Here is a 21,264-nt window from a genome sequence, read left to right as displayed (position 1 = left end):
AAGATCAGCTCAACCAATTGGTAGAATTGACAGACATTTTATATGTATGTTCATTGAATTGAATAATATAGCGGTTGCATTACTCAATATCTTATTAATTTTTTTACTTGCTTTTTCGCTACATTAGTTTATTTTATAACATATATCTTATATGATGAAGTAAAAATAAGTATAAGAGTAGAAATAAGCACGAAATAAATATATGTTATGCATAATATAAACAATTGAATAAAGTCTGTGATATTATCAAATAGAAATATTGGTGGAGCCAACTTAAAGATGAATACGCAGAGTGAGGTAATGTTTTTTTTAAACTAAATTAAGTTAAAGTTAATATCTTATAAAATTAATAAAATTAAATTAAAAGTTGAAGGAATAAAGAATTAACTTAATAAAAGTTAAGTTAAGGTTGAATTAACTTAAGTTTAAAAAAAAGTTAATTTTGAAAAAAAATATTTTTGAGATCAGAATGTCCTAATTTTTCTTAAAATGAGACTTTTACTTTAAATAATACTTACAAATATAAATTATTAGATAAATTTAATTTTATTCACATGTAAGTTACTTATACATATATAATAAGAGTCATACATCATAAGGCGTTTTTGTCAAAATTTTGCGAGATAGAAGAATATATGTTTGCATTATTTCTCTTTCTTTAACCTTTATCTAACTTTCTTTAACTTCTGTTCATGTATGTTTACGATTACATAGACTAAATCTGTTACAAAAAATGAAAGCTATCTTTAATGTAGCTTGGAGCATTTGGCATATTCTTTTTGATAATGTTATGTAAGTAAAGTGAGAGATAGTAAAGTGGACTGTTTAATGAAGAAACAATAATTCTTAATAGGTTACCAGCTTTATGAATTTTTATTAATTCATAAGCTCTGGGAATATTTTAGTCCGTTGTGAGTAGTCTTCGATATGTGGAATCCTCAATAAATTCCTTGTACTTCCATCTCGTGAGTAATGCATGTAAATCTTGAGTCAATTTATTTATCGGATCTTTTTGAATTTTTAATAAGTCTTTACATCAGAAAGAATCTCCTTCATTTTATACAGGGTTGGCCATATTCGACGGAAAGATGTTTTTTTCTTCAATCATGGGAAAAAAACACATTTTTTGCTGTTCATTTTAAAAATCATTTAATAGGGTTCAAGGAGATTTGTGTACATCATTTTTTGAATATGATATCTCTTAAATGACCGCCTTGAGCCTGCATGGCGAGTAGTGCCCGTTTTGCAGCGTTTTCCATCGTTTTGACCAATGTTTCGGCCGATATGGCGGCTATTTCCTGTCGGATGTTGGCCTTAAGTTCGTCTAGGGTCCTTGGCTTGTTGACATAAACCTTTGATTTCAAATAGCCCCACAAAAAGAAGTCTGGAGCCGTTAAATCTGGTGAACGCGATGGCCATTCAAAATCACCATTTTTTGACATCAAACGTCCAGGGAACAATTGTTTCAAGAAATTGATAGTGGCTCGAGCTGTGTGTGGTGGAGCGTCATCTTGTTGAAACCAGAAGTGCTCCATGCCATTATCACGAACAATTGGCATCAAAAAATCACTTACCATATCACGATAACGCTCCTGATTGACGGTAACCGTTTCGCCAGCTTCATCTTCGAAAAAGAACGGGCCAATGATCATATCGGCACAAATACCGCACCAAACAGTTACTTTCTGGGCATAAAGAGGTACCTCGTTAATGATTTGAGGATTTTCAGTACCATAGAACCGACAATTTTGTTTGTTTACGGTTCCGGTTAACGTGAAATGAGCTTCATCGCTCATGATGATTTTTTGCCAAAAATTTTCGTCAGTTTCAACCATTTCGATTACTCTTTGGGCCCATTCCAATCGACATGGCTTATCGACAGGTAACAGTTTTTGCGTCAGTTGAACTTTGTATGGGAACAAATGCAAATCATGATGCAATATGCGACGTAAAGTGGTTCGTTTTATGCCCAACTGCTCAGATCGACGTGTTTGAGATGTTGTTGGAGACCTCTGAACACTGGCCTGTACGAGTGCGATATTATCATCCGATCGCCTTGGTCGCATTTTATTTGGATGCTCGGGATTAGTAAGTGCCTCACCAGTTGAAAATCTTTCATACAAACGATACAATGTGTTCGCGGAAGGCACACTTTTCACTTTATTTATTTTTCTCCATGCACGTTGAGTTTTAACAATTGACTTGTTTTGTTGAATGTAAATTTCAACAATCTGAGAGCGTTCGCATGGCGTGTACTGCTCCATGGCAAAAATTTCCTTCGACTGACGTTTCAAACGCGCTACGTCGTTACTCGATCTAACATCTCTGTCAAAAGTTACAATGTTGTCAGATCTTTCCGTCGAATATGGCCAACCCTGTATATAGGTGTTCTTGTTACAATATATTTAAATAAAATCTGTATATATTTAAATAAATTCATTATAAATTATTATTATTATTATATTTATTGTAATTTACCTTAAAATTAATTAAAAACCGTAAAATTCTTGAATATAATTGGTCTTGCTTTTAGTTCCTTACTGGATCTAAATGTATAAACCAATCATATTCAAAAATTTTACAACAGTTGCAAAGCTGCTTCCTCTGCTGAACGCAGCCAATGCTAAGGAGGCTATAGTGGGAATTCAAGGGCTGGTGGGAATTAGCTTTTTTCTTCATATATGATTAAACGAAATCCTTTAGAACTTTAGACCGAACAAGAAGAATTAAGATTCTTCATGTACAGATGTCGCCTGAATTGCGTACTGGATCTCGTTTGAAGCTGAAGTTGTTTGGAAAAAAAGAAAGAAATTACACGTATATAGTGAATAGTATGTCATCATGAAATTTTTTTTATTATCGCATCACATTCTCTGCAGATGAAAAGAGACGAAATCTATCAAATAAGCTCAGTGTCTCATGATAAGAGACATAAAGTTAACATAAATGTCATTTTATTTTTATTATTTATTGAACATCAAGAAAGATAGAATGATGTTTGTGAATTTAAAACCTTCCACGATGCTGTATTATTATAAAAATCAGTTCGAGATCTCGAATGATAAAGGAACTCACAAATCACACGTTGGTCATGTGACCGAATTATTCAAATGCGATTTGTTAGTTCTCTCTCTGTTCGAGATCTCGGACCGATTTCTGGTATCGTGGAAATAGACTTTAAAAAGAAAGTATTCATAGTCTCTCACTCTACAACACTCTGTGTGTGTGTAAAAAATCACTCATACCATTGTACTTTTATTGTTTATTGTGTTTCAATAGTTATAAATGTATATAGCTATAAGATTATCCTCTTACTGGTTCTAAACACAAGGAAAAGGTCATTTGATCATTTAAATCATTTTTATTTCCAACCGTTAACACATATTTGGTACATTGCGATATAATATAATATACAGTATCATAGTAGTAATAAGGCATTTTAATTATCATGACAGATCTTTTAGCTACGGAAACAGAAGATAATTTATCTACATACAAATATAAGTAAGTTTATAGTTTTTCTATTCTTTCAATTTTTGTAGAAATACACGTCTACTTAACAGTTTCGGAATAATGATGCATATAGATGTTAATCATTCAGAATCGGATTTACTGTTTAACACATGACATGTCACAAAAATCGTTATAGTAATAAAATTATATATAATTTAAATGTGATTTGTAAAATAATAGGATTTTAATACGTCACAGATGAGGAAAGTAAATTATTAAATATAGAACGCACAATCTCTCTTACATCAGTTGTAATTCTTCAATGACATGTGCAGTTTTTATAAATTTGCAACATTTTAGATAAGAAACATTCAAATAATAATCTTTATCTGTTTTTTTTCCGCGAAGACAACAACTGTAAATTATTTCATTAATTAACTATTTTTTTATGACAGTATATACTTTATAACATTACAATTATTTTTGTTTAAGGCTTGCTCTAAAGTCGTGTTTTAAATATAAGAATTTCGAGGGAACCATAAATTGTTATAAGGCACCATCAGAAATAAACTTTATGTTCAGTAAAAAGCTAAAGTTTCTCATTTGCAATTTTTTGTTAGAGTGTTCTAGTACATTTATAATTTTGTTGATTACTGAAGATGGAGAGGTATATACTATATAAAATTTTATATTATGATAAAAGAATATTTGATATTTGTAAAAAATTACTAATGATTATTCAATATATTTTAAATATTTTTCTATATTTAGGAATTGAATTATAAATAAAGAATTAACAAACATTATTATTTTTATTTAGTTAATAAATAAAACATGTAAAAATGTAAATAATAGAAAATGATAAAATAAATTTTGTCTTTAAAAAATTTAGATTAGGTTATAAATAATAATATTTTTTTACATATTTTATGTTGCTACTATTATAACAAGTTACAAAAAATAGACCCTCTCTTTATGGAGAGTGATATTTCATTATCTTATTAATACTATCGATTCTGTAACTTTTTTCTGTAACGATAGTTTGGTACCGTTACGTTGTCGTTGCCAGCTTTTCATCATGTATTATAATAGGTCTATTTTCTATAGTTGAATTAGTGTACACTTTCGGAATTTAAAGTGAGAAAAGTATGAGATTGATATATAAATATTTGTCGAAAGCGAAAAAGAGAGTTCTCATGCAGTCTAGTGCAAGAAATAGACAAAATATTTGCGTAACGATAAAATAACGATACCGATTATTATCGTTAAGAATTACAGAATTGAGATACTGAGATACTACTCTGTATAGATACGGCTACCGACAGTTGTCGATATCGTTAACTAACGTTAGTCAATGTTAAAGACGAAAAAAAGGAATAAGCGCTGCTCTTTGCTTTACTTTTACATTATATTATTTTATTTTTTAACATTTCATGAATCAAATTAATCATAGTACGAAATAAGGATATAATATGTAATATATAATAAGTAAAATCTATAATAACCTTTAATTATCTTTAAAAGAAATATTATTGGAGAAGTAACTTAAAGGTGTATGAAAAATTCGGTAAATTATTTGATGTCCGTTATTGGCCTGATGTAAATGATTGGACCAACATACGCATTGTAAAAACCTCATTTCATCCCTCTAACTCTCTGGTTTTAACTGATGATGGAAAGGTAAATTTATGAATAAAATATTATACTAAATATAATAATAATTTATATTGAATTTATTTAAATATACGGATTTTATTTAAATATATTATGATTATTTAATTTAGATATATTATTTAACTCCATTCCAAATTTGGTGGAATGAACCTCATCGCAAAGTACGCAACTATATCAGGCAGATAAATATCGAAGGAAAAATCACACACATTGCTTGCGGTGAAAATTTTTATGTGGTTATTAGTAATAACGATGAAGTATATGAGTGGGGTTTGTCTGATAAATATAATTTCTATACAGCTAAAGATAAAGACAGTTTTATGACAGATCCATATAAAGTGATTCAATTCTCAGGCTCAACAGTTGGTAATATATTTGTTTTTAAAACACACATATTCATATATATTATATATGTTGTATATATTGGGTCATTTAAAAAGTATCCGCGGTTTTTTCATTCAAAAATTGAACAAAAAACCGCGGATACTTTTTAAATGACCTAATATATATATATTAGTAAAAAAGTGAAGATATATAAGTAAATCTAGAATTTATGAATATGATACTATTAAATAAACAAATTTCTCTAATTTCGATATTTTAGTTAAAGTTGTTTGTGGACATTTTCATACACTTGTCCTCACTGACAAAGGAAAAGTCTATGCCTGGGGTGCTAACTATAAGAAACAATTGAAGTCATTCCATATTGATGAAGTACTAACTCCTTTTATGGTGAATTATTTAATTGTTTTTGTTTGTAATTTTCGTGATAAAAGGAACAAATAAAATAAACTAGAAAATTTTGCAATCACAGATAAATATACCTAATGTAAAGAAAATATCAGATATCGCCATCATAGAATATGCGAGCATTGTCAAATCTAGCGAAGATCAACTCGTCTATATACGGGGTGAGCTATTTGGAAAAAAAATTGAGGAATTTGCCATCTGCGAATACACAAATATATTTGACATATGCAATTTGACGATGGCACAATCACCGATATCTATTTTTCATACATATACAGATGAAGAAAATATGATATTAAGCGATTTAGAAGCGGCATTCAATGATAATGTAAATTTCATTCTCTATGCTAATGCATTAATATACTTTAATAGATTTTCAATTAATTGGAGGCCTGCCAGGTGTCGCAAGCCGTTTGTTAAATATTTTCATACGTTAAAAGTACTTGCTTCCATCCTCCTTTTTATCCTTTTTATTCTATAGATTTTTTTATTTATTCTATAACACGTCTTTTATATGATAATAATTTTTTTCTTCTTATATTATATTTGTTACATATATTTATTTCGAACAATTCTTATTTTTTAACTCTCTTTTCTCATATTTAAAGTCCTCGAGCTGTTTTACAATAGAAGTTGGAAAGAAATCTATCTATGTTCACAAGTATATTCTGAAAATCCGTTCATCATATTTCGCAAACATGTTCCAGTTTAGTGGACTTGAAAATAAACAAAGGTAATTATTTATGAAATATGCATTTTTATTAAAAACTTGTAATGTTTGACTCATTTGGTGCACTTTAACATGTTTGGAACAGGGTTATCAAGTATGATGATTATTCGTATATTGTGTATAGAGCGTTTTTTAAATATTTATACACCGGTGTAATCGATCTATTGTCTTTGGAAAACGAATTAGGTGAGTTTTAATTAAATACATTGGTATCATCTTCTATTCATAATTAAAATGAATGTTTCGTTGCAGAGCTTTTAAAGTTATCTAACAAATATTGTATGTTTAATCTTGAGAAAGATTGTATTCGAATAATAAAAAAAAAGATAACAATATTCGACGTTTTCTATATTAAAAAAATAGCAATGCAGTATGGCATAAAGGTAACTGACGGTATCACTTTTTTCTTTTCTTTCTATTATTTCTTTTCCAAAATAAAATATTCGATCATTTTTTTTATAAGATTGATTTACTGTCCAATTAGGATTTTATTCTTAATTATGTATTCTTCTTTTATATTAAAACATAAATTAAAAATAATTCTTTAATGCTCATATAACTTTCAAACAAAATTAATAAATAATAACCCAAGTCAACAATTAAAACGAGTTATAATTAGATGTGACAATGTAAAAATTTTTATTTTTTCACAATATAATTTTTTAACGATACGTTTCGACTACACTTAGTCCTCATCAGTTGCAGAATATATTTACCCCATATAATAAAATTAAATGAACAATTTAGAGGATCATCTCAACTTCGATTTTCAATAGTCAATATAAATGCAACTATATTATATTTAGTTGATTATATTATATTTGTCATTGATTGAATAATAAAACATAGTAATGATGAGTCATAATCCAACTAATTTGTTGATTAAGTGAGAAAGGTCAGTCAGTGTGAGTAATAAAAAGTTTTTAGTGAAATTACAGACGTAGATTGATGAAATTATATGAAATGGTTGTATGTGCGTCCTTCTTGATACTATCAGTAATTAAAATATTCATGAGGCAAACGCACATAATAGATCTTAATGAGTTAGCAGCTGTCTATTGCGATTGCAAAGTAAAAAATTTAGAATCTAATACTGTTCACATGATACAAGATCTTGATTGCAAGAGAGTTTAACTGACAGCAGTCGCGTTTAAATCTCTTGCAATGACTATTGAAAATCGAAGTTGAGATGATTCTCTAAATTGTTAATTTAATTTTAATTATATGGGATAATTATATTTCTGCAACTGATGAGCTAAGTGTAGTCGAAACGTATCGTTGGAAAATTATTATTGTGAAAAAATAAAAATTTTTACATTGTCATATAATTATAGCTCGTTTTTATTGTTGACCTTATTATTTATTAATTTGTTCTTCTTTTATGTTTCTTTTATTTATTCATATTTCTGTCACATTAAAATGTTCTTCATTGAAAATTCTTTATATCATGTACGAATTAAATTGCAAGACTAAATCAAATCCCTAGTCACTACAACTGTTCTATTATTAATCTATTTAATTAGTTTCAGTTTAAATGTTAAAATTTATTAAATATAAAAAAATATAACTTTATTCTGTATAGTTAATTTAATTATTTATATATATCATATAATTTTCAGGAATTGGAAGATTATTGTTTCAATTTTATCTTAAGACACAATATAGAAGATATATACTGATACGATTTTATTTTGATTTTAAGATATCAATAATTATTTACTTTTTGGAATAAAAAAAAACATCTTTACAACATTTATTTAATATTTATGTTATTTAATATTTAATATTTATGCTAATCACTAATTTAGGAATTGGAGATCATTACTTGAACAAACGTAAATCCTGTTTTTTGTATGCTGAACACGAATCCGTTTTCTAAATTTGACTATGATCCTTTCAGAATTTTGAGAAAAATGTCAAATTCAGAAAATAATGATTTTTAAGGAGGTATTACTTTGTCGCATTGTTTTTTAAGAGATATTTAAGAATTTTTTTTTTTTTTGAAAAAGTGAGTGAATATTTTTTAAAATAATTTTTTGGGTTTTATTTATTGTAGTTTAAAAATAAAATTTTTACTTTTTTTTAATAAAAAATGTGAATAATATTTGACATTTTATAAATCCATTTTTTCTCTGCATCATTTACAGAGATCGTCGGTGACTATGACTCCGGGTCTCCCAGCGAACGAAATAAAAATAAAAGTTCATTTTAATCAGGACACTTGCGATTATCGTATGAACTAGAATAATTCATTTCGCATAATAAATAAATGACACTTGTTTTTAAAAAAAAGTTCGATTTTTACGTTTTTGTAAAAATGTTTTCTCCAAAAAATATAAAAAATTAAATTATCAAAGTAATTTCAGTTTCGATGATAAAAGAATGTGTATTTTATAAGCCCTTAAAATTTGAGCTAATATGCGAAATCAACAGCATCAGCGCATTGTGTCAATCTATCTTTATTGTTCATTAAACGTAGATATAATTTGAATTGATTCTCAATGTGACTTCTTCATCTAATTTGTAAAAATATTACAAAACACAATTTTACTAAAGAATCAAGACAAACCAAAAAATTAAGTAAAAAATTTGAAACCAGTAGGAGAATTGTGTTCAAACTTTTACACAGATATCCATACGTAATAATGAAATAATCTATAAAGTTTATATATATTTTTAGTATTATCACCGATGAGATATAATAGTATTAATTTTAAATGTAATTCTTTAAACATTTTTTCCAATTCGAATTCAACCGCGTAGCGCGGTGGTTACGTCGCGCTACAAGTCAAACGAACGTCTGCTCTACCTTTTATTCCCTGTTCTTCTTCACTTCGATGGGTCCAGCTCAGTATTTACGTAGAATACACTGAAAATACACATACATTTTTTCATGCGATTGCGACGGATGGGAAGAAGGTCCAGTGAAGTGGGTGAAGATTTGAAGAATCGGAGTACAGTAGTAGTCAGCATGACGTTTGCGGTGCCAACGGGTTAGGGGAGCGAGCGCCACATTGCTCGGCGTTGGCCCGGTTGGCCACCGCGTGTGTGGCGTGTACTTATACACGCATGACGTTTCCGTGAAACGTCGTGGTCCGGTTTCTTGCAGTGGAGCCGCTCGTCCGTCCGCCGTCTGTCTGTTGTGCCGCGTTCACCGCTCAGTGAACATACACTCCTGTCGGCCAAGATGGTGACGATGAAGGGACGCAAGAGCTCGAGCAAGAACCCACCGATCCTCAGCCACGAGTTCGTCATACAAAATCATGCGGACATCGTCTCCTGCGTGGCCATGGTCTTCGTGATTGGACTCATGGTGCAGGTCGGTGGCAGCTATCCCGACGTTTGTTTTCCAGTTCTGTTTAGAATTTACATCCGTTTCGATTTATATTCTTTTGGCAAAATGGGAGAGTCGCTTTTATGAGAATTCCCCACGAAGCTTTCGCTCTGGATTGTGTTCTGTAGAAATTTGGAGGACAGCCGAAAAGTAGGATGGCCATATGTTAGGAGTTGTTCCTGTCAAAACAAATTTGACTCGTCACACATACGTATACATTTTTATTTATTGTATTTGAGAGTATTTCTTTTTCAATCTTGAGTTTTCATTTACATTTTTATGAACACTTTAATTGTGATAAATATCTTATTAGAATAAACACGTTAATTCTTCAATATTATATTTATAAATTTAATATGCTATTATAATTGCCTTTTTTATATTGATTTTGGAAAAGAAGGAGAAAAGTATTTATTGAAATGTTAAAATTTATTTCCTCAAAATTTAATTAATCTAATTATACTGTTGAGAGTTACATTGTGGATTTTTTGAGGCTACTTTAATGTAGCCTATTAAATTAAAATTGAATTAAATTCAAAATTATTTTCTATATCAGGTTACATCGCCGTGGGCCTACATGTTTATTGCTATTCATCATAATGTGACCAATACTACCGAGGATCCGACAGCAGTGGTGAAGTATACTACAGGATGGAAAGATGCATGTGCAGTGTTTTTTTACTTCTTGATAACCATCATAATGCATGCTGTACTTCAGGAATATATATTTGATGTAAGTATATCTTTCTGATGATAAAATATTGTCTAGCTGTAAGAATATATTTAAACTCTTTCACTGATCAATTTTGTCGACAGAAAATTTCCAAACGACTTCATCTCAGCAAAGTTAAGCTTTCTAAATTTAATGCGTCCAGTCAATTAATAGTATTTTATGCATTATCTGCATTGTGGGCCATTGATATTATAATCAGGTGATACAGATTTTAATAAATAATACTAAAAAGAGATATAAGAGAAAGTATCAATAGAATAACATTTCTTTTTCTTTTAGAGAGAATATACTTTTGAACATATGGACATTGTGGGAAGAATACCCAGCGCCGATGTCCGCTTCCCTAAAATTATTTTTCATTGCCCAGCTTTCTTATTGGTTGCATTGCTATCCCGAGCTCTATTTTCAACGGACTAAAAAAGAAGACATTTTGCAACGTGTCGTCCATGCAACTGTTGGATTAATCTTTACATTCGCAGCTTATTTTTTCAAGTAATATTATAATATATAGATTTACTTTATTTTATATTTTCGCAGAATTTGTATTAAAATATATATATATATTTGTTATTCTCCTCAGCTTCCAACATCTTGCCCTAATCTTATTAACTTTCCATTATGTGGGAGATGCTTTGTTACATGCAGCCAGACTGGTTCACTTTATTAGTCAAAAAGAAAAGAGAGCTAAATGTAAGTTGCTTTCATTGAATTACTATACATAATAATTGTCATTACTATACATAATAATTAATATATTTGTCGCCGTTTATTTATTTTATAGTATCATTCCTGGTTGCCAATGCAACTTACGTGTTCGCACGTATTACGACTATCGCGCTTACGTGTGTAGTGTTTCTGTATGGTTTGAGGAAACAGGAGTTTAAACTTGACTATGTTGCCGGCAATTTTAATACTCCTGTTGTACAATTCTCGGTAGCAATTATTGTCTCGCTCTTCCAAGGCTACCTTCTATATTTCTTTATTATGAAGCAAATCAAGTATGCACGCGAGAACGCTACGCCTGTTGTCGTGAAGACGAAGCCGAAGCAGAAGCCGAAGAAACGAGAAGGTGAAAATCCGTAAAGTTCTTCATTTATTTTATTATATATTTTATTATTATTGATTTTATTTTTATTATCTACGTCAAAATTTATTTCATTGAAGTAAAATGTATGCGTATTGTATCTTTGCAGGCAAGAAATCAGCCTTGTCCGAAGACGACGATCTCCCAGAAGTTGATCAAGCAACGAAGAAGAATCTGAGAAATCGTCCTTCAGCCAAAGCAAAATAGACGCTCAATAAATTGGAGAAATCATCCCTACAAGGCTGATTGGATGTTCGATTTTATTCGTCTGTATATCACGAACATGTTAAAATGTTTGATTAAGGCTGCGGTCTACTTGCTTCTTCCAAATGCTTTAAACGCTATGCTCCAAATGCTACGCTTGGATTACCAATATATTATTGTTCCACATGCTATAGCAATCTCTTATGTAATTTCCCCGCTAAATATGTTGAAATGCTCCAGTCAACTGAATCCATCTTCCGAGGATGTGTTCAGATACTCATCTGAGTACTCCCCAAGTATCGTGTAATTCTTGTTTAATATTTAGTGGACAATAAGGCTAAAATGATATCTGAGTGGCACTCGTTTGGGAATTTGAACATAGCTCGAAACAATTGATGCGAAAGTAGGCGAAAACGATGACGTATTAATGACCAGTATATATACTAATAATAACCATAATAAGAATTAGTGGAAACGTCAAGTGATCGAAGTTGATCCAGCTACATTAATGTTTGCATACGCAGTGCTTTCAAAGTATATGCTTTGTAAGGTTTGAAGAGCCAAGACCGCAATCTAAGATGTACAAAAATGTATTCTTCTTAATGTAAAAATACGAAACTTCCATAATGTTACTGATTAAGAATCGCGACAGCAGAATAATGAAGTATTCGATACTTAATTTTGTATTTAACAGAGATGAAAAAATCGGATTTAAAATATTTTATGAAAGAGATACATCATTTTGGGCAGAGATAGGCACTGCGCCATTGGATGTGTTTTTAACTACAAATCTCAATTTTTTAAATCATTTTATCGCATTCATATAAATTGTACAACTAAATATTGCATTCATATAGAATCACAGAATATTAATTGCGCATTTTGGTACGTTGTCCTTTTATGCGCGTCGTACATTTTCTAGAGAAATTTATATAATTTATCGCTGTTTACTGTTATTTAAAATTCTATGAATTTTTTTTGCGCAATTTCTTTCGATGAATTTTTAAAGTTAGTTAGAATAAGACCATTTAATTTTCCAAATCTTCAATCTTTCCTTCTCCACTGTCTGACTGATTCAGATTGAGAAGAGATTGAACAAAAATTGAGTTCCAGAACCAGACATAAGCTTGAATCGATCTTGTTTATTATCTTGAATTGTTTTTGGAATAAAATATTCGAGTAGATTAGAGACAAACGCATTGTGCTAGCATTAAGTTACAAGACAAAAAAATATATAATAGGTATAATGTGCACGAAATAATACTCTGGACCATAAATGTGTTATAATAATCATGTCACGTAAAAATATACATATCTTATGCAATTACAATATTGTTATACTTATATAAGTTTTACTATTTTTTAATACATGTATTTATATCGAAAGTGAATCTATATGGAAAGTGTTTCGTTATTATATTGCTTTGCGAATAGTTAAATTTCTTCAAAATTGCTATTCCAAGGAAAACGAACCGTTGATAAAAGGAAAAAAGGAAATAAAGTTTTGAGAGATCATTTTTTGTAGGTGTTTTCACTGTTCTGCGAACTTTATATTGTCGAATTTATAATCTTAATTCTATGTTTAGTCGTACAATCAATTGTCAATTTTTTATTTGCATTTATGATTTATTTTTTCCAGAGATGTAATGATTGTTTAAAAATTAATTTATTGGCTATCTTGTTAAATAATAATTGTATTGAATAAGATTCATATTGTGTATTTCTTTTTATATACTTGTTAATCTTTTTTTTCGTGATTTATGCAGAAGTGATCATCACGTCTCTGACGAAACTGTAGACTAAAAAGAAGAATCTTGATTTTTTTAAATATATATTGTCACGTCTATCATAAATAAAAAATATATAAATTAGAGATATCCAATTTTATGTGTACATCTATTTTTAAAGAATAAGTAATTTCATTAATATTTTTATGCAACGATATAAAAAAAGAAAAAATACTGCATACAATTTTTTTTAATTGAACATTTAACAATTTTAATAGATATCTCAGTTCTAAAATTTTATAGTTTTTGTTTTTAATCGAGTTTGATGGACAGGAAGGAACACTATTGACTCAAAATGATGATCGGCAGATGATACTCCTGACAGTTCTGACTGCGGGCGCTGGTGTAGTCGGTCAAGCGCAGTGTAAATGGTGTTGCAGTGCAAATCAGTGCAAATCCAGCAATTTATCTAGCTGTCGTTTACGTTGACCGTCGTAGCCGTCAGAGTCAGTGGTCGCAGGAAGATGGGAAAATGTATTTGAAACGTACATCGAAGCTGCTGGATCTCACAGTGTCGCGTACTACCGCGGATGTGCATCTGCGCGATTTAACGTGCCCGATATGTCGCGGCATTCTGATCGAACCAGTGACGCTGCCGTGCACACATAACCTCTGTCTACGCTGCCTGCAGGGTACATTCGAGCACAACAGCCTGACCTGCCCACTTTGCCGGGTCCGGGTGGGTTCCTGGCTGCGCACCGCCACCAAGTCTGAGACTTTGGTGAACCACGGCCTTTGGCAGCTGATTAGGTCCAAGTTCCCGAAGGAGGTCGAGAACAAGCACAATGGCGAGGAGGGGGATCTCGGCTTGGACGCTGGTGAGTGTGTGTGTATGTATATATATATATATATATATATATATCGTGTGTGTGGTATATATATATATATATATATATATACATACACATACATGTATATATATATATGCATCACATACATGCACGTATCCGCGCGCGCACGTACATACATACGCATACACTCATGTATGTCAGCAATAAACAAATGTAACATAACCTAAGCGATTGTGTTTACTTATTTTATTGAATGACATTTCGCATGCTTCTTAAAGATGCTTTTATGGCTTATGTAATTTTGATGTAGTCGTTTCTTCATTTCACAGTATCATTGTCTTCTTCAAAGATTTTTAGTTTAACTTTTTGTGGGGTTGGTCATCCTAGGTATAGTTTTCTTAAAAACTTTGTTCTAGAAAAGGAAACTAAAAAATATGACTTAGATGCCTAGAAGTCTTAAATTTTATTATGTTTACGTTCTTCTCTCTCATAAGGGAATGATTAATGTAAATTTAACTATAACATGATATACTACTGATAAAGGAATATAACTACAAAGATTTTTTTTTGGAGTATTCCAAGCATCCCCTATCTATCAACTTAGGTATCTTTAAACCATCTATCTATTTAAAGGTTAATAGCGTTGGTAGCTGTGATTATTTCTTAGCTGTTAAATTTTCCAAATAGCAGGTGATATCAAATGATGTCTTAATATTGTCTTGACAACATCTTTAACATCAATAAAAAACGTTATTAAAACGTTATCTTGCTTAAATTATTGATATAAAATGATTGTAATTGAAGAATACATAGTATTCAATATGCAAAATAGAAGTACTTTGTGTATTGAACATGATAATTTTGTCAAGATACTAAAAGATACAGAAAAGTATTTTTCTTGTGGACAGATTATGCGGCAAATAGAATACTCAGTGCAGCTGGAGAGATACACCGGGAATACAAGGCTCAACTTCAAATGGCCCAGGAAGAGATGCGTCGTGAGAGGCAAGCTGAACAAATGGCCAGTGAAGCATTGATTCAGAAGATTCAGGCAGAGGATCAGCTGCTGTTGGCACAGTTGGCGCAGGATCAATTGCTAGCTAAGAGTCTGGCAAAGCAGCAACAGAAGGAAGCTACAAAATGTTATAACGAATGCTTGACCACATCAGTGCCGAGTTATGTTTTTAACGAGTCCAAGTTTAACTATACAGCTATACGTGTAAATAATACCGAAGCACCACGAACCGAAACTGCATGCTTAGAAGGCAGGCATATGGGTCTTCCTGAGTCTGTCAAGGACAACTCAAAAACAAGACAAATGAATGCATTGTTATCCAAGATGGGAATGTATTCCAATGTATGCGGCTCTAAGGAAATAAACGTGTCCAGCACGCATAAAAATCCGCCTACATATTGTTGCCAGAAACAATTACCCGTTTATAACGCTGTTGCGAAGAAACATCAAACAGTATCAAAGTTTACCCAACCTAGCACTTCAAATTATTCCACTGATCCCGGATGCTCCACGTCCAGGGCTTACGCGATAGAGACTAAGGAAGAGTTACGAATACCGAGCGATGTAGTGAACAACAAGAAGAAGAGTCTCGGGATAGAGGTGTGCATGACGCTGACCGACGATGACGAGAGGATAGGTAGCGCCGAAAGCTCTGGCAGTCACGATAGTATAAATCAAGAAATCCATCATTTCAAACCGATTAAGACAGCGCCAAGGACGAAATTGCAAATTTCTTCAGGTATATATTTATCAGAAAGAAAGAGAGGAGATAATATTTGATTATTTGTAAAAGAAACCTAATATTTATGTTGTATCTGTTCTCAGATGGAAAACAGATTGATCCGAAGTTGATTAGGGTGATCCCTATTTTAAAGAAAGTATCTAACGCAGAGCCAACAGCTCCATCGTTGACACACGTGAAACGTATTGGATGCTCTTGGAGCGCCTTCAGAGGTAAATTTTGAATGTTTGCATACAAATTTTCTATCTCGCTTCCATTAAACTTCAAATATATATCTGTTTCATTTTAAGTACAAGTACATAATTTAGTCAACAATTTAGTCTGTTAAAGAACAGACCTGTTATAGATATGTTATGTACGATTAATTAAATTCTTAATTAAAACTGTAATTAAAAATTTTTTTTTTTATTTAATTATAAGATGTCGTTACAGGTAAAATAAAACAGGACGTAAAGGAGAAACACGCAGTGCACAATCTGAAGGATAATACGTCGAGGACATCGATTGATCAGAAACCATCGACGTCATTCGTTCATTCCCAAACAATTTCGAATAAGTCAATGACGAAGCCTCAGACAAATGATGCTATCCGTCGACTTGATTTTATACCCGAATCGTCGTTTGATAGCAATAAAAATTATACGAAGAATGCAAATAAAATAATTAATGGTACTAAAGTGAGCAAGAAGTCAGATGATGAGGAATGGGACGCGAGGAAAACACGCAAGTCCTGGAGACCGATCATGCAAAATGGTATGGTAACGAAATCTAATCGGTATAAAAATTTGCGGAGCAGCAGGAAAGAAAGCAGACTTACTGTGAATGTGATAGACGAAGAGGAGGACGATCCAACGAGCTCCAATCCGACATTTAATAAAACAAGTTCGCAAGATGACAAGCGGGATGACGATGATAATGTAGCCGTCGAAAATATAGCCGAACGAATTAAAAGGAGAAAAGAAAACATAGACATAAAGATGTCGGAGTCAGAAATGGAATCTACTGCGTCTAAAAGAAGCAGAATAGCAACGAAGAAGAAAGCCTTACCTGAGAGGATAGACGAGAACCAAGTCACGTTCTCGACATCTCAAGATAGTACGGAGACCGACGAAAATTTCACGGGGAGGACGAAACGGCGAAAAATGAGCAAAAGGAAGTCCACGCGTAACTCAACGAGGACCTCCTCCATGGCAGGTGAATCGGACGGTGCGTGTAACAAGAATAATAGTAAGTTCAATTACGACTCGCCGCCGGAGTCTTGCGACGAAATAGAATGTGTCTCGGAAAGCGAACGTCCCATGGACAAGCTCTCGGATGAGGAATTGATCGAGGAACAGCAGCGAATCGAGCGAATGCTGTTGCAAGAGCGGGCGGATTTCGAACTGGCACGTCGTTTGCAGGCCGAGTACGACGAAATGGAGCAAATAGCCGGACGTACCCGACGCTCGAGAAGGGCCATCGAGAGTGAGAGAAGCGTCAACGTGAACGCGCGTGAAATCAACACGGCGAGGACTGTCCGTAGGACGAGCGGTGCGCGCAAGACGGTAAAACGAAATTCGGCTGTCAGTACCGCGACTAAGGGAAAACGTGGCAGGCCAAAACGCATAAAAATCACGGTTGATGCACGTGAAGACGAGACTCGCACGCGATAATCATGTCGCGGCGCGTGAGAACCCTCCACAATTGGATGTTCCTATAAGCCATACGTTTGACGAAAGAAGATTCGAAAGAAAAGCCGCAACTTTTGTATAGTGTCTTGTGTATTTTTTAACAAATCATTTGCGTCGTATCGAATATGTACCTGGATACATTGCGAGAGTATGTACGGAAACGGTTTGGATCTTCAGATTATTGTAACATCGTTTTCGGTGTTCACACGATGGAACGTGCCGTTTTTGTTCCTAATACATCGATTGTGTGCGTTTTTTAAAATAATGATGAGAAACGCGGCTTGTGCTCACGTACAGCGTGCCCTGAAACGCCCGGCCTAAATTTTAACAAATCTTGACAGGCAGATTTTTTTCAGTGAGAAGAATTTTTTAAGATTAAGGTTGGAGTTTCTTCGGGACACCTCGTATCTATATTTTTATTAGTCTTTGAAAGAGTAAAATATCGCATTAATCAAAACGAAGAGTGACAATATTTGAGCGAGACGTTGTTACATTTTTGGAGACTAAAGGTATCAAGTGCACGTTCTGATGGCGAGAGATGTGCTAGATGGAAACTGTAGTTTTGTACAGTGATTACACTTATTTTTTAAGAGAGCTTGTCCATTTAAATAGATTTAAGTGGCTACTCATTACAGCAATCCTACAATATTAGGTATACGCAAGTTAATTAGCTTTTTTGAAAGTTCGATTATGTGCTGACAGCTGGTCTTTGGTTCCTTCGCTTTCAGCAGAGCGCTAAATCATGTAGTGATAATCATCGCGTGGCGTGTCGCTTGTTATGCGATTTCTAGCAGAAACTTTCGACAGAGAATTGCTTTATTGCGAAATATGTATATTTATATTTCTATATGCCGTTCCCGTGAAAATTAGTCAAAATCAAAAGAGGATTAATCGAGCTTATACTTCTTTTTATGCATGAAAATAGAAAGAGACAAAAGTATCATTTAAAACTCAATTAAAACTAACGTTCACGGGAAGGATCATCTTAATATGTAAAGTTTATTATGTCACATTTATACACCGGTACTATCGGTAAGACAAATTATAATGAATAATCGTGTATATTGCGTTGAAAGAAAGATTACTGAGCCGATATTCAAGAGCGTCTTATTATTTAATAAGAGTGTCTTAAGTCTTAAGATGTTACAAGCCAAGCATGAGGCATATTAGCACCTTAAGACGATATTACTTAAGATGATCTTAAAATAAAAACAAATTGGGAATATACCGGTCTATATTCTCTAAAACTTTTAGAGTGAATTTCACTCTGAAGAGAAATCTCACTCTTAAAGAATTTGAGCCACGCTTTTTCAAGCTCAATTTTCACTCTTTAGAGTGAGATTTCATTTCAAAGAATTTAGAGAATATGTTTGATAAGATCCACTTGATTATCGGTAATCGTCTATCAGCCTCGACGGCCTTGATTATCATACTGCAATCGAATTAATTGTTATAAATTAAACGTTATATTAAGAGAAGATTTATACACTTTGCGTGATCATGTGGCGGACTTAACTCGATGGGCGTAGAAGCTAATTGTCAAGAAACATACTTTGTGAGCTATAGTTTTTTCGCAGTTTACAGCTCCATTTTTGGTAAGCTCGAATTCTCTCTCGCCTTTATAGACACTGATACACATTCATATTTTGCACGTATTTCTTTAAACAAATTTTTTATGGGAATAAGTTCGCGTCCACGTCTTTCGCACTCCTATCACTTGTGATACAGTATTTTATTCAAAATTCGTCCTTAGGTCTTTATTATATAGTGGTTATTACTATAGTATTTTATGTAAAAAGCTGTCGCAGATGCGCTCACATTTTATAATAATTAATAATGAGTACTTCCAATGGATGAATCATAAAACCTGTTCTCTCTAATTAAACTTCTTGTCGATTTGTCGTTTCTCTTTTCTTTTCGTATTGGAGAGAAAAATAGAAAAGATGAATGTGCAAGAAGTTTAGCTAGAAAGAGAAACAGATCTATAATTTAATGCATTCTGGGGGCTAGCGCAATTTTTTTCTCGTCAATATTTATATTTAGGGATAATATTGACTTTATTAAAAAAAAACTCTCTGTTGAAATAATCTGTTCACTACATCATGTTGTAAGCGACAAAATCATTATTCTTACGGTAAATTAAAACGAAAATACTCTTGGTGCAACGCAGCTATTATCCCCTCCCTTAGTGTCGCGACAGAAGAGAAAGATTCTTTGCCAAACGTTTTAAATCCAGAAGGTTTTTTTTTAATGTCCATATTAAGTAGAAGGTATTCATATAGAAGCATGGAAAGGATAAATGAAAAAGGGGAGACATTCGGATACCTATGTCGGAAACAATTTTAATGAGCTGGGTATTTTTTCTGCTAGAGCATCTAGAAAAAAATAAAAGAGTCGATCTTTCATTCCGAGCTATTCTATGACAAATCTGAAATTTTTTAAATTCAAAGAGGCTTCCGAAAGTTTCCTCGTTAGTGCGGGATAAACGGGAGCTAACAAAAGGTACGAAACGATTGTGGTGAAAAGAAGGATGTTTTTATTATTCCTGCTACTAACCTTCCATACTTTTTTCTATTCTGATTTTATTTAAACGCAACGTATATATTTGCCATTAAAATAATGCACGAAATGTTTGTTGTCTTCTGCATGCCGCAGGAATAGTCTTTCAACTGTCTTGTTTTCTCTTTATGTGAATTTTAAATATGAGAATATATATACGGCACTCGTGTATCGTGAATACGTTTGATAAATAATTTGTGTAATAAGTAATCGCGAGGAGATAAAATAAAATCGGTTAATATCGTTAGAGAATCGCACGACTACATTATATGAAATAATCTAACAACAATATATAGTGTAAAAAAAGCGCATGGAATTTATGAAATAAATCATAGAGAATGTATAGAAAAGATATTTAGTTATAGAGCGACAGAATAATGTCAACTATTACGTATTGATAACAAATAAGTAGGGCATCGAGAAAGAGAAAAAGAGATTAAAGCGAGCGTAATCTATAATTCCGAATAAACAAACGGAAACACTCATTATGAATTTTTAGGGAGAGTCATTTTTATATTATGTCATATGGTTTTGCGCAATAGAAGATGTAGCAAGAGTAACGGAAGCCTTCGAGAAATAATGGGCCGTTTTTCTCTTGATACGTTTTATATGTGAAAACGAATAAATGACTGTAACTATTCTAAGAGTATCCATCGTTTATTTGCAGTGAAAAGATCCTCTGCCTTTATACGAAAAGCATTTTAATAAGTACACAATTATCAAAATTTATTATAAAGT

General features: G+C 32.3%; 3 protein-coding genes across 3 annotated transcripts; all 3 read left to right on the top strand.

Annotated features, from left to right (window-relative positions):
* Positions 1-1,669: 1,669 nt before the first annotated feature.
* Positions 1,670-8,359, top strand: LOC105149628 (RCC1 and BTB domain-containing protein 1). Its single transcript, XM_087412018.1, has 13 exons — positions 1,670-1,882; positions 1,982-2,088; positions 3,456-3,504; positions 3,946-4,120; positions 4,978-5,133; positions 5,238-5,346; positions 5,428-5,493; positions 5,732-5,859; positions 5,942-6,205; positions 6,486-6,610; positions 6,693-6,793; positions 6,860-6,990; positions 8,227-8,359. Exons 1-13 carry the CDS (start codon positions 1,779-1,781, stop codon positions 8,284-8,286), a joined length of 1,575 nt encoding a protein of 524 aa, XP_087268144.1. The 5' UTR covers positions 1,670-1,778; the 3' UTR covers positions 8,287-8,359.
* Positions 8,360-9,637: 1,278 nt separating this feature from the next.
* On the top strand, positions 9,638-13,669 carry TRAM (translocating chain-associated membrane protein 1). The gene is made up of 7 exons (XM_011062072.2): positions 9,638-9,926; positions 10,498-10,674; positions 10,758-10,873; positions 10,954-11,166; positions 11,255-11,364; positions 11,456-11,743; positions 11,868-13,669. Exons 1-7 carry the CDS (start codon positions 9,795-9,797, stop codon positions 11,963-11,965), a joined length of 1,134 nt encoding a protein of 377 aa, XP_011060374.1. The 5' UTR covers positions 9,638-9,794; the 3' UTR covers positions 11,966-13,669.
* A 498-nt stretch (positions 13,670-14,167) lies between these two features.
* LOC105149564 (E3 ubiquitin-protein ligase) lies at positions 14,168-21,170 on the top strand. Its single transcript, XM_011062073.2, has 4 exons — positions 14,168-14,567; positions 15,449-16,294; positions 16,381-16,509; positions 16,730-21,170. The coding sequence occupies exons 1-4, from the start codon at positions 14,222-14,224 to the stop codon at positions 17,947-17,949; spliced, it is 2,541 nt and encodes an 846-aa protein (XP_011060375.1). The 5' UTR covers positions 14,168-14,221; the 3' UTR covers positions 17,950-21,170.
* Positions 21,171-21,264: the final 94 nt, after the last annotated feature.

Source organism: Acromyrmex echinatior, chromosome 12 (assembly GCF_024713525.1).
Source record: "Acromyrmex echinatior isolate Ae372 chromosome 12, ASM2471352v2, whole genome shotgun sequence".
Taxonomy (NCBI): Eukaryota; Metazoa; Arthropoda; class Insecta; order Hymenoptera; family Formicidae; genus Acromyrmex; species Acromyrmex echinatior.
The sequence above is the reverse complement of the archived record's forward strand: the minus strand, read 5'-3'. Positions and strand labels throughout refer to the sequence as shown.